We start from the raw sequence: 13,086 nt of genomic DNA, 5'->3' as shown, positions 1-13,086 counted from the left end.
ATGAAAACGTAGACACTGCCAACATCACATCAAACCAATTAGAGATTCGACTTCGCCGACCGCTCAGCAATCGACTTAGCCACCAGATCCTTCACCTTCTCCACCACCCCAGGCACCTTGACGACATCCTGTCCCGTCCACAGTTTCGCTTGCTCCAGACCCTGCCAGATCAGCGCCTCCGATCCCAGAATAACCTTCCACCCGGCCGACGATGCCAACTGCGCAATCTCAGTCCACGGCGACGGGTGATAACACATCTCCAGGATCACACCCCGGGGCTTCTTCTCCTCGGCCGCCTGCGTTTCCTCCGTCGCCTCACCCAGGAGGACCTGCAGGACCTCGCGCGCGCGGATCTCCTCCGGCGTCTTGGGCGGGTAGTTCGGGATACCCGAGACAATCGCGGCGGGGGCCTCCAGGGTCGCCGCGACCGCGGGATCCGTGACGTGGATCAAGGGAGCCAGGGTAGCATCGGCGTTGACGTTCCGCTGAGCATCCTCGGCGAGGATGGCGTTAACCTCGTCGGTATCGCGATTCACGACGTAGATCTTGCTGGCGCCGAGCCATTTCCGCAACACGTAGATAGCAGACCGAGCGGTACCACCACCACCAACAATGAGAGCGGGTTTACCGCTAAACAGCTCCTTGACGGGATCCCCCGAGGCAGAAGGCGAGTTCTGCAGCAGGGCTTCGCGGATACCGATGCAGTCGGTGTTGGTGCCGACGTAGGACGTTTCCCCCGAGGCGGGGTCCTTGCGCAGGAAGATAGTGTTGCAGGCGCCGGCCTGCTTGGCGTCTTCGGTCAGGTCGTCCAGATGGGGCATGATGTTGACCTTCCAGGGCATGGTGACCGAGGAGCCGACGAATTTGGGGTTGGCGCGGATGCTGGCCAGGAAGGTCGGGATGGGTGGGGACCGCGTGTAGGGCGGGGGGTAGGTTGCTGAGGTGCCGGTGACGCTGGAGAGGGGGATCTGGGTCCAGTTGAGGCCGAGGGCCGTGTAGACGGTCTGGTGCAGAGGTGGGGAGAGTGAATTGAGTAGGGGGTGACCGTATAGGTAGGCGACGCCGTCGAGGTGGTCGGGGATGGTGATGGGCTCTTCAGGGGGAGTTTGCATGGTGGGGGTTGCGGTGGTGATTTCTTGTGGAGCGGCCATGGTGGATGGTTTGGAGATGGAATTGATGAGGAGGGGTAGGAGGGAGAGGATCAGGAGGATAAGAGCTTCGAGAGAGAGAATCGAGAAGGAGGAGGAGGAATCTTGAATTAAAATAAAATCCAACCAAATCGCGCAAAGCGCAAGTATAGAAGGGCTGACTAAGGCGGAGAAACATTCTGTCCCGTGATGGATACGTTTAGCCTTCTCCCCTCTTTCCCTCTCTTCTTCCTTTCTTCTTCCTGTTCCTGTTTTCTCCCCTCCCTGTTCATGATTTCATCTCTGCATAACATCCAATCCACTTTGCATAATGCTAAATACCCCCCTCCATCCCTCCCAAGATCGCAGTCTCCATAGTCCATCATTCTCTTCATCTCGGCTGAACTGTGGGTTCCCATTCTCTCGGCCAGTCGGGCTGACCATGTCGGCTTAGTTCCGTCGCCTCGGCTGCGATGGATGCTTGGCTTCGGCACCGACCATGGATGATCATCCTTCCCTGACCATTTAACCGTAAAGGATTTTAGCGTCCGCCCGAGATCAAAGTGTCTGGGAGAACCCTTTTCCCGACTCTTTCTAGATCTCAAGGTTCTTACTAAAGTTGCCTATCGCGTGTTCCTCGTGCGCACAATCGCCCCCGTGGGGAAATTGTCGCCTCCCCTGCTAGAAATCTCCGGCGAAGCCCTTTCCCCAGCCACTGATGACATCAGATATGGATTGATTGGGCCAGAGAATGCGAAATGGTCGTGGGGAACATTCCCAAAGTCCAACATGTTTGGCACCGCCGACCAGACCGTGCTGGAACACACTAACGACCTGGAGTTTTTCCTCCTTTAGCTTCCCCACAAATGCTCGCCAATCTTACCCATCTCAGTCCCCCACCCACAGAGAGAATGGGCGGGATCGGAGCGAGACCAACACATGGGCCGCGCAGAGATTTCTTGGGTCTGTTTGGCTGTCAGTGATTCAGTCCTCGATTGGTGCGGTGACGAGAGAGTTTTTCGACAAGGTCCCGTGGCCGGTCAGACCTGGAGAACGAGACGAGCGAAAGCCAAGGATGACCTTCCCCTGCACGAAAACTTTCTTTTAATCCTTCGCTTCTGAAGAGTCTCTGGGCGTTTTGTAGCTATTTGTTTTCCCGCCTTGGTCTTTTCTCACCCTCCAATCCTCGTCTTTGTCTGATATCCCTTCTTCCCTCTCCTTGAATCATTTCTCCGCATCTCCGTCTCGCTTTGAACACCCCGGATTTTCGAATCCCTGGGTTTCTGCTTATTCCGGCGTAGTGCAGGACCCAGTATTTAAAAACCCAGCTGTCTTTTGACCCAGACATCGCCCTTTTGTTTTCTTCTCTCTCCCCGTCTCTCTCCTGCTTGTCCTTGTTCATTCTTAGGCCAGGATTGTTGCCTGTCTCGACATTGCAACACGCATTTTTCTCTTATAACTTCGAGCGTACAAGTCCGTCCAGTGTTCGTTACCCCTTAATAAGGGCGAACGCACCAACATGTCTATCCTGTCTCTTGTGGAGGATAGGCCGACCCCAAAGGAGGTCTACAACTGGAAGATCTACCTTCTGGCGGCAGTAGCCTCCTGCACGTCTTGTATGATCGGATATGACAGTGCTTTCATCGGCACTACCATCTCATTGCAGTCCTTTAAAGATGAATTCGACTGGGAGTCCATGTCGGACGCGACCCAGGACCTAGTGAGCGCCAATATTGTGTCTCTGTACCAGGCCGGAGCCTTCTTCGGGGCCTTCTTCGCCTACCCCATCGGCCATTTCTGGGGTAGAAGGTGGGGTTTGATGGTGTCCGGCCTGATTTTCACCCTGGGGGCGGGTCTGATGCTGGGAGCCAACGGCGACCGGGGACTCGGATTGATCTATGGGGGTCGCGTGCTGGCCGGTCTGGGGGTGGGTGCCGGCTCCAATATTACGCCAATCTACATCGCGGAGCTGGCTCCGCCGGCCATTCGAGGGCGATTGGTCGGAGTCTACGAGCTGGGATGGCAAATCGGTGGTTTAGTCGGTTTTTGGATCTGCGTAAGTTTGCACTCCAGTCTGGGGAGGAAAATCCGGGGTTACGCTACGAACGAGGCTAATCCTTTTACTTTCGCGTATTAGTATGGTGTAGATGAGACCCTTCCGCAGAGCCACAAGCAGTGGATCATCCCGTTTGCTGTGCAGTTGATCCCCTCGGGGCTTCTACTGATCGGTGCTCTGCTGATCAAGGAATCTCCGCGTTGGCTGTTCCTCCGGGGTCGTCGCGAGGAGGCCATCAAGAACCTCTGTTGGATCCGTCAGCTTCCTGAGGATCATATCTACATGATGGAGGAAATTGGCGCCATTGACCAGTCCCTGGAACACCAGCGGTCGACCATCGGACTGGGCTTTTGGAAGCCATTTAAGGCGGCCTGGACCAACAAGAAGATCCTCTACCGTCTCTTCCTTGGTAGCATGCTGTTCCTCTGGCAGAACGGCTCAGGAATCAACGCCATCAATTACTACAGCCCCACGGTGTTCAAGAGTATTGGTCTCCGAGGATCCAACACCAGCTTGTTCACCACGGGTATTTTCGGCGTGGTCAAAACGGTGACCACCTTCGTTTGGCTGCTCTGGTTGATCGATCGCGTTGGTCGCCGAAATCTTCTGCTGATCGGTGCGGCGGGTGGCTCGGTCTGTTTGTGGATTGTAGGCGCGTACATCAAGATTGCGAAGCCCGGGGAAAGCGACAACCAGCAGATGGACGGCGGCGGTATCATGGCTATGTTCTTCTTCTACCTATGGACCGTCTTCTACACCCCTTCGTGGAATGGCACTCCGTGGGTGATCAACTCGGTAAGCCCAGCATTGCATAGAACGATGACTGTCGGTTGCATGTTTTGCTAACAAACAATGCAGGAAATGTTCGACCCCAACGTCCGGTCCCTGGCACAGGCCTGTGCCGCCGGATCGAACTGGCTGTGGAATTTTCTGATCTCCCGGTTCACTCCGCAGATGTTTGCCAAAATGGAATATGGAGTGTACTTCTTCTTCGCATCTCTGATGATCCTGTCCATCATCTTTGTGTATATGTTGATCCCCGAGACGAAGGGTATCCCGCTCGAAAGTATGGACGCTCTGTTCGAGGAGAAGCCCATCTGGCACGCTCACGGACGGGTTCTGGCGCAGATCCGCGAAGACGAGGAACGGTTCCGACGGGATCTGGAGGAGTCTGGCTTCACGAAGCGAGACACGGAGCAGGTGGAAGAGGCGGACGGATCGGTGCAGTCGAAGGTGTATGGATGATTTCTCGGTGTTTGTGCATAATGTGTCGGATAGGGGATGATAGTCGTAATTTGAGGTTCGTGTACAATCGTTGACTTTGTCCATCCGGAAATCGTGTAAACCCATAGCCGACTTGACTCATTTCCCATGACGATCCCCCCACAAGTCCCGAGAAACGTAAGGCGAAGCGGTAAAAATCTCTACCTGTGACGTATATCACGTCGCTCGCCCGCTGTTTCTCTGTGTCCATCCTTTTCATCCCTTCGTAAGTGCAAAGCAAGAAACATGTCGCAACTCAACATCATCATCATTGGCGCCGGCCTCATCGGCCCCCGTCACGCACAATCGGTGCTCAGCAACCCATCCACGCATCTAGTTGGGCTCATTGACCCTGTTCCCTCAGCGTCCAGCGTCGCCCAATCGCTCGGAACAAGCTACTACCCGAGCATTGAGGCGTGTCTGCAAGCGACATCCACCACGCCCGCGTCGGCTCCCCATGCAGCCATCATCTGCACGCCCAACCACACGCACGTCACCGTAGCACGCCAACTCCTCGAGCAGAACATCCACATTCTCCTCGAGAAGCCCGTCAGCCACGACCTCTCCAGCGGGGCGTCGCTGCTTCGATTCGCTCGCCAGCCCACAACCTCCCACCTGAAGATCCTGGCGGGCCATCACCGCCGCTTCAACCCCTATATCGCAGCCACCAAAGCTATCATCGACTCCGGGTCCCTAGGCCACATCATCGCTGTGAACGGCCTCTGGACACTCTTCAAGCCAGACGACTACTTCGCCGATGGAGGGTCCTGGCGTCGCGACGCCTCCACCGGCGGCGTCCTAGCCATCAACCTAGTCCACGACATCGACTGTCTGCATTACCTCTTCGGACCCGTGGTTCGGATCCACGCCGAAAAGACGCTCCCTCAGCGCGCAAACCCCCCGCATTCCGCAGACGAAGGCGCCGCCTTGACCCTGCGGTTCGCTAGCGGGGTGGTCGGCACGTTCCTCGTCTGCGATGCCACGCCGTCTCCGCATAGCTTTGAGGCCGGGACGGGCGAGAACCCCACCATCCCGAGTGTCGATGTTCCCGGAGGGAGCGACTTCTATCGTATCTTCGGGTCCGAGGCGTCGTTGAGCGTGCCGGATATGATACGGTGGAGTTACGACGGGCGGGCGTCGAAGAGCTGGAACGAGGAGTTGGTGGTCAAGAAGTTGGATGTGGCAGATGAGGAGGCCAAGCCGTTTGATCTCCAGTTACAGCATTTTGTGGACGTTGTGGAACGTGGCGTCAAGCCGAGATGTTCGTTGGAGGAAGGGCTTAGGGCGTTGGTGGTTGTGCAGGCGGCTAAGAGGGCGTTGGAGACGGGCGAGACGGTGGATGTGGATTTTAACCTTCTGGACCAGCTGGAATGAGGGTGTTTGTACAGAATATAGTATAAAGTATATTGTTGATATGATGTGATTTGATTTGAATTCAATTGAGAAAAATTGCCAAGGCAAAGCACACAAAAGGAAGAGGTTTTTGGTGATATCTTATAACCTGAAGATTTCTTTCCCCCTGGGCGGGTAAACGTTAGCCGTCTCGGATCAGCCGACATTAGTAGGTGCTGCAAGGGGGCAAAGCGCTTAGCCGACCGACCAGGGTAGCCCTAACTCTTAGTGACGGATGAACGTTGCCCAGCGTCTGGGGTAAGCATTTCAGGATTTGATGTGTCCAGAATTGCCAGGCACCGGGGATTAGCAAGCAAGATGAATGATAACTATCGAACTAATAAATTAATTATTTCATAAATAGCAAATCCATCGGGAGTCGATGCATCACATCCTTCCTGTTTTTCTTAAACGCCAAGCACCGCCTCCTTCTCAAAGTTTGCTCGTATTTTATCTGACGACTCGACTCCTTTTTCTCGTCGGTGTTTCTAGGTATCAGATTTCTTTCTTCTTTTTTATACTCCTTCTTGGTGTTGGGTATTAGATCAGATCCAGTCGAGTGCATTGCATATCCGCCGTATCCTGATATCATCTCACAGCCACCCTCTTCATCTCCATACTATACATCTTCAAAATGCCCAACCGACTCGGCATCGCCTCCATGTCCCTGGGACGCCCAGGGATCCACGACTTGCCCAACAAACTTCACCAGGCCTCGCAGCACGGCTACTCAGGCATCGAGCTCTTCTTCGATGACCTGGAGCATCTGGCGCGCACCTCGCACGCCGGCGACGTCCTCGCCGCCGCCCACCACGTGCACTCGCTCTGCCTCTCCCTCAACCTCTCCATCATCTGTCTCCAGCCCTTCGGTTTCTTCGAAGGTCTTCTCGACCGGACGGAACACGAGCGTCTGGTCACCGAGAAACTCCCCCTGTGGTTCACCATTGCCCACGCCCTCCACACCGACCTCATCCAGATCCCCTCTAACTTCCTCCCTAACGACCCCGTCACCGGCAAATCCCGCACCACAGGAGACATGGACATCATCATCTCGGACATGCAACGCGTCGCAGACCTCGGACTCCAACAGACGCCCGTGATCCGCTTCGTCTACGAAGCCCTCGCATGGGGTAACCACATCGACACATGGGAAGCCGCCTACGACGTCGTCGAACGGACAGACCGTCCCAACGTCGGCATCTGTCTCGACACATTCAACCTAGCAGGCCGCGTCTACGCCGACCCATCCTGCCCGACAGGCAAGACCCCCAACGCAGACGCCGAGCTCGCAGCCTCGTTAACCCGACTCCGTGAACGAGTCGACGTCTCCAAGATCTTCTACCTACAGATCGTCGACGGCGAACGGCTCTCGGCGCCCCTAAACAAGTCTCACGAATGGCACGTCGACTCGCAACCGTGTCGGATGAGTTGGTCCCGCAATGCAAGACTATTCGCTTTCGAGGAAGATCGAGGCGGATATCTCCCTGTTTTGGAGACCGCGAAGGCGTTCTTTGATACGGGCTTCGAGGGCTGGGTCTCGTTGGAACTGTTTAGTCGGACTTTGGCGGATACGGATCCAGCGACGCCGATGAGGCATGCGCAGAGGGGGTATGAGTCGTGGAGGAAGTTGGTGGGCGCGTTGGGGTTGAAGACCGCTGCTAGTGCTTTGGTGGATGGGAGTGATGGGGATTCGGTGTCCGGGAAGAGCGAGGGTAGTGAAGGGAGTGAGGGGAGTGATGGGTTGGTGGCGGTGCAGCATCGGTTGTAGTTCGGATTAATTATCGAGTATCTAGTCTCGAGTATTTCGGGTTTATGGTTTCTATTGTATAGGTTATTGGGATGGGATGTGGATTGTGCATCTACTAGCAGGCGTTTGATTTTGGTTTAGTGTCACGAATACGGAAATTGAACATTTCAGATCATTCAGGTGGGCAGATTGTGAGCGAGAGAGATTCTCGAGTAGTACAATTATATTATTATTTATACATGTACCACTTCATAGGAAACTGGGCTATAGGATTAACGGTAAGAATTAACTTCATATGTTACAAACCTTTTATACGAATTATCATATTGAACTAGGATCTTAATGGATTGTGAGATTCCAAACAGGGTGATAGTCTTAACTACAAGCCGAATAGACCCCGATGGCTAAACATATTTCAGTCCTGGAGAAGGAGATAAGGGTAGGTTCGTATTAGGTTGTATCATTTCAATTCTATTGACTCCCAATTTTACAGACATAAAACACTACCACCAGGTCTAAGACTGGGCCGCTTCTCACAGAATCTCTCTCGCTCATCTTGTTCAAAAGTCCCAACTTCCCCCTCGGTATGACATTGCCTCAGCTGCACTTAGATCCCCTTTTCCCCCAAGCACAACGAAACCAAGAATGTAGTACTGTCGCAATCCCTGTCTCCCACCCATGATATCTCAATCAAAAGCTGTTCATACCTCCGACGCACAATACTCGAAATGCAGTGTCGGACCACAATAGGCCGAAGAGTCAAAAGCCCCCTCTTTTCCAAGCTTCAAGTAGCCGGCATAGGGGCCTCCATAGTCGAGCAATAGACACTGAGTGTCGTATATTTTGTCGCCTTCAACCGTCTTCAGATAATCGTAGATGGCACCCGGGATGGCCTTCTGCTGGGCAGTGGTATCACAGTTGCGACCCGTCGGATGGTACTCGTACCGCCAGCCGTCGACATTGCCGGTGTGGGAGCTTCAGTCTTTGTGATGAAACCAGGTCCAGATCGTGGCCGCGACGGACGCCGTGAATGTGTAGACGGCAGTCGTGAACGACGCAAACCGGGACAATCGAGAGGGGTCGCTCTCACAGACCTCTATCGGCGTACGGGTATCTAATTCGGTCATAGTGTTTGTGGCTGTCTCGTCGACCAGCTCTAGGGCTGATGGGAAGGGACAGGCTTCGCTGTCGACCAGGTTGTTGGCATACCGCTGATCAGGTAGCCGCTGGTCGCCGATCAACTGCAGGCCATTGGTAGACGAAGGTTGGGTGGAATAATGGGCCGACGAAAGTCCAGAGAATAAACTTAACGTCAGGATCGACGCCTTCATGAACAGCATAGGGCTCAGTAGGCCATTGTGCCATTCCTGCTTTGTAAGTTACAGATTAGCAATTATACAACAGTTGGGTATTAACGTTTGCACAAGAGTTGACATTAGATATCACAAGATCCAATATTCTTCTTTCCCTTTTCAGAGTAAATCTCGATACATGTAATTATAGTCTACCTTTGCAACACTTGATATATAGTGGATATATAAAAATACCAAAACTATCCACCGGAAACTATCAGACCAAACCAAGGCAAATATACATTCTCCGCAAGTCAGAGAATCATTCGACGATCCATTTCTTTATGTTCTCTTTGTATCAGCCCCTTTGCCAGAGGAATCTGGAAGGGAAGTCTTTTTGCTTTCAGGGACCACATCAAAATCTTTAACATTTCGGTGGATGGCCGTTGGATAATACGAGTCCTACAATCGTTAGTGACTGGAAGTAGTTCCTGGTCACGTGAACTCACAAGTTGCGAGATGTGGAAAAAATACCGCTGCACTAAAAAGGGTCAACCCTTAGTAGTAAGGGCTTATTTCTAGTGCATATCCGCGGCGACACGAGACTGTGGCAGAAATATGTGGGTCTACCGAAGAAGTGATTATTCAACCGATTTTATATGATCATAACTATTCAAATGAGTGAAGGTCTTGATTCTTTCTAACTACACGATAAAGAAGTCAATGTTTATGCAATCTCAGGGGCTTCAGGATCATCATAATTAGAGCGGAATTACGCGTTCTATGTCATCATATATTATATGATTAATGTCGATCGGTTGCATGATGGGTCCGGTCAAGTAAGGCGATGATAGTTAGTTAACTAGTTAACTAGTTAACTAACGTAATTCCCAACCGAGCGAGCCACCCCTACCCAGCGGGCCACCGCGTATTGCACATAAATCATGACTGTTTTATACTTGAATATCTCAACATCCGAAAGTCTAAATGAGTTCAAATTTGGTATATAAAATGGGAATATATAGATAAAGTATATATAGAAGTCTAAGCTACTTTTATAAACTGACTATATCAGTAAATTAAATTACGTATGTATTATTCGAAATTTTGAATAATCCTACATTATAGAATTATTATTGATATTTAGATTTTCAAAAGATATCTATACAGTGCTATGATGATACTTATCTTGATTTACTTTAAAGTAACGTATTTCACTAGCGAGTGAGTCAACACTAGCGAGTGAGTCACCCACCGCGTTTTGGACGCGACCGAAAACCTCATCCAATTCAACCACCCACCATGCCTCCAAAAGCGCGTCAAAATCCAGGAAACTCAGCTCAGCAAGAGGGCAGGATTCTACTTGCTATTTGTGCTTTAAAAAAGCAAGAAATTCGCAGTATCCGTGAAGCTGCGCGCGTTTTTCATATCTCTTTTGAAACGCTTCGTCGCCGACTTAATGGAACAACTTCACGCTCAGAGATACGCGCCAACGGCCATAAAATGACTCAAAATGAAGAGGAATCGCTTGTACAATGGATTCTATCATTAGATCGACGTGGAGCCCCTCCCCGACCTTCGCATATACGAGAAATGGCCAATATTCTACTTGCTCAACGCGGTACTACCCCAGTTCAATCAGTCGGAGAGAATTGGGTCACCAAATTTATTAAACGACAAGATCGCTTGAAAACTCGCTATACTCGACACTATGATTATCGACGTGCTAAATGCGAAGACCCTCAGATTATACAAGTGTGGTTTAACTGCGTACAAATTACTATAATGCAACACGGGATCGCGCAGGAAGATATCTACAATTTTGACGAAACTGGCTTCGCTATGGGCCTAGTAGCTACTGCACGAGTAGTTACTAGAGCTGACTACTATGGAAAGGCCTCTCTTGTACAGCCAGGTAATCGCGAATGGGTTACTTCAATCGAGTGTATCAACTCTACTGGTTGGGCGCTTCCTCCATGTGTGATCTTTAAAGGGAAGGTCCATATAGAGGGTTGGTATCAAGATATTAAGCTCCCACGCGATAGCAGGATTGAAGTTAGTCCTAATGGATGGACTACCGATGAGATAAGCCTTCGCTGGCTTAAAAATCTCTTTATTCCTGCTACTACTAGTCGTACAACTGGAATATATCGGCTTCTTATTCTCGACGGCCATGGCAGCCATCTTACGCCTCAGTTTGACCAAATATGCAGTGAGAATAATGTTATTCCTATCTGTATGCCAGCTCATTCTTCCCATAAGCTTCAACCTTTGGGCGTGGGCTGCTTTGCGCCTTTAAAAAAGGCGTACGGGAGTTTAGTGGAACGGAAAGCACGCTTAGGAATCAATCATATTGATAAACTTGATTTCCTAAAGGCCTTTCCACAAGCTCGTGAACGCGCTTTTCAAGCAGATACTATTCGGAATAGCTTCGCAGGCGCTGGCCTTATTCCATTTGATCCGGATAGGGTGTTCAATCAGCTGAATATTCAACTAAAGACCCCCACACCACCAGGCAGCCGGTCAATCAATTCAGCGCCTAAGACACCGTACACTACGAGGCAGCTGGAGAAGCAGGCATCTACTGTGAAGAAGCTTCTTAAAACGCGTATGCAGAGCCCTTCATCTTCGCTAGAGACGCGTATAAATAAGCTTATTAAAAGTCATGAATTACATCTTAATGAGCTTATTCTTGCACGCGAAGAAATCCACGAATTACGCGCTTCTCATGAAAAGAAACTTCAAAAAAGGAAACACTCTACTAGGCAGCTAGCTATTACAGAGGGATCAGCTATTCAGGAGGGCCTAGAGCGATTTCAGCGCGAGAATGAGGTTGATGAAGCTCAAAATACGCTTCCCCTAGATCCTGCACTTTCTGCAGGCAGGCCACGCGTACGAGCGCCCCCGCGGTGTAGCGATTGTCATATTCTAGGACATAGGCGATTACAATGTCCTAATCGAGTTCCTAAGTAGTTTTTATATAGAAATGTAATTGTTTCGTTGATAAAGCCTCTAGTATTTGGCCCGCGGGCAGAAATTGGGTGGAGGTGACTCACTCGGTAGTGTTGACTCACTCGCTAGTGAAATACGTTATACCATTATCTTCTTTAGTTGTTGAGATATTTATGACGAACTGACCAAGAACCACTATATAGAGTGATGCGCGTACCAAGTCGTTGACTTGGTATTCTGGTCTTTTTAGTAGCTCAGTCGGTAACGACCTACTAAAACGGTCTTGGCGGGTAGAAGCGCACCTACCCACTGCCAAGCCCGTAACAATATTCGAGTACAAAAAAAGTGATGGTTTCTATAGAATACGCGATGGCCCGCTCGGTTGGGAATTACGTTAACTAATCACTTTAGTCATCTTCCGCGGCCACAGAGACCAAAGGAGATCAGAACCCCGAAGCCTCAGCAAGGTATAGAGCCGACCAGAGTCCTAATTCCAACAAAAACTTCGGCATCACAGATCTTACTATATTCGCATGCCCTTTTCATCAGACCTTTTTTGCGCCGATCTGCTTTCTTACCGATGAATTTTTTATCTGATTTTGGAAAGGTCCTCATTTTTAGCTGGTTAGAGTAGACGACGTAAAATAAATTGTTAGAAGGTTTTTATTGGAAATTGATGTCGAGTAGTCACAATATTATGCTGATGAAGAGGGAATAGGATCGTAATTGAGGGCCTCTATAGAGCCTTTTATTATTGCAGTCTGTAAGCTAAAGACACCATGGTAAACCATGGCGTATTAACCACAAGACATGCTGCAGGGATTTCCCGCAGAGGATTCGGTCATCTGCATTACTTTTTATTGTAACAACGCAAAGCAGACAAGAATTGCCGCGGTCGGGTAAACAGAAATCTGGTGAAGTCAGACTTTATAATACTACCTTTGCGAACCCAACATGGAAGTGAAACCCGAGAATGACCAGAGCTTTTAGTGGCCGGTACAGTAACAAGTATTGCCCGTGTGGTATGTCTCTGTCTCATGAGCTTTGGTTTAAGATTACGTGACCAGAATTAGCGAAATAATGCGGAAGATCAGCTTCCAGAATAAAAGACGGGTTTTGATCACGAACATTCTGAAATCCCAGATGCAGAACTGCGACAGATCCTTCCAGATGCACAAAATACTCTGTCAGTGTATACAAGCTCCGAGGGTTCCGTTTCACTGTTTTCGGTGTTGGACCCTCAACTGAGAAATAAGC

General features: G+C 50.6%; 6 protein-coding genes across 6 annotated transcripts; 4 read left to right on the top strand and 2 right to left on the bottom strand.

Moving 5' to 3' along the window:
- Positions 1–38: 38 nt before the first annotated feature.
- On the bottom strand, positions 39–1,151 carry KD926_006283 (shikimate dehydrogenase family protein; the record flags this gene model as incomplete). The annotated part of the gene is made up of 1 exon (XM_053099262.1): positions 39–1,151. One exon carries the CDS (start codon positions 1,149–1,151, stop codon positions 39–41), a length of 1,113 nt encoding a protein of 370 aa, XP_052956927.1.
- Positions 1,152–2,646: 1,495 nt separating this feature from the next.
- On the top strand, positions 2,647–4,428 carry KD926_006282 (sugar porter family MFS transporter; the record flags this gene model as incomplete). Its single annotated transcript, XM_053099261.1, has 3 exons — positions 2,647–3,183; positions 3,265–3,978; positions 4,042–4,428. 3 exons carry the CDS (start codon positions 2,647–2,649, stop codon positions 4,426–4,428), a joined length of 1,638 nt encoding a protein of 545 aa, XP_052956926.1.
- Positions 4,429–4,692: 264 nt separating this feature from the next.
- On the top strand, positions 4,693–5,820 carry KD926_006281 (Gfo/Idh/MocA family protein; the record flags this gene model as incomplete). Its single annotated transcript, XM_053099260.1, has 1 exon — positions 4,693–5,820. The coding sequence occupies one exon, from the start codon at positions 4,693–4,695 to the stop codon at positions 5,818–5,820; it is 1,128 nt and encodes a 375-aa protein (XP_052956925.1).
- Positions 5,821–6,472: 652 nt separating this feature from the next.
- Positions 6,473–7,606, top strand: KD926_006280 (sugar phosphate isomerase/epimerase family protein; the record flags this gene model as incomplete). The annotated part of the gene is made up of 1 exon (XM_053099259.1): positions 6,473–7,606. One exon carries the CDS (start codon positions 6,473–6,475, stop codon positions 7,604–7,606), a length of 1,134 nt encoding a protein of 377 aa, XP_052956924.1.
- A 680-nt stretch (positions 7,607–8,286) lies between these two features.
- Positions 8,287–9,021, bottom strand: KD926_006279 (uncharacterized protein; the record flags this gene model as incomplete). The annotated part of the gene is made up of 3 exons (XM_053099257.1): positions 8,287–8,560; positions 8,609–8,955; positions 9,010–9,021. The coding sequence occupies 3 exons, from the start codon at positions 9,019–9,021 to the stop codon at positions 8,287–8,289; spliced, it is 633 nt and encodes a 210-aa protein (XP_052956923.1).
- Positions 9,022–10,179: 1,158 nt separating this feature from the next.
- On the top strand, positions 10,180–11,850 carry KD926_006278 (Pogo transposable element; the record flags this gene model as incomplete). Its single annotated transcript, XM_053099256.1, has 1 exon — positions 10,180–11,850. One exon carries the CDS (start codon positions 10,180–10,182, stop codon positions 11,848–11,850), a length of 1,671 nt encoding a protein of 556 aa, XP_052956922.1.
- Between the last annotated feature and the right edge of the window lie 1,236 nt (positions 11,851–13,086).

This window comes from Aspergillus affinis (assembly GCF_023601865.1).
Source record: "Aspergillus affinis strain CMG 70 chromosome Unknown NODE_32_length_299506_cov_85_929706, whole genome shotgun sequence".
NCBI lineage: Eukaryota > Fungi > Ascomycota > Eurotiomycetes > Eurotiales > Aspergillaceae > Aspergillus > Aspergillus affinis.
This window is presented reverse-complemented; position numbering and strand designations above follow the sequence as displayed.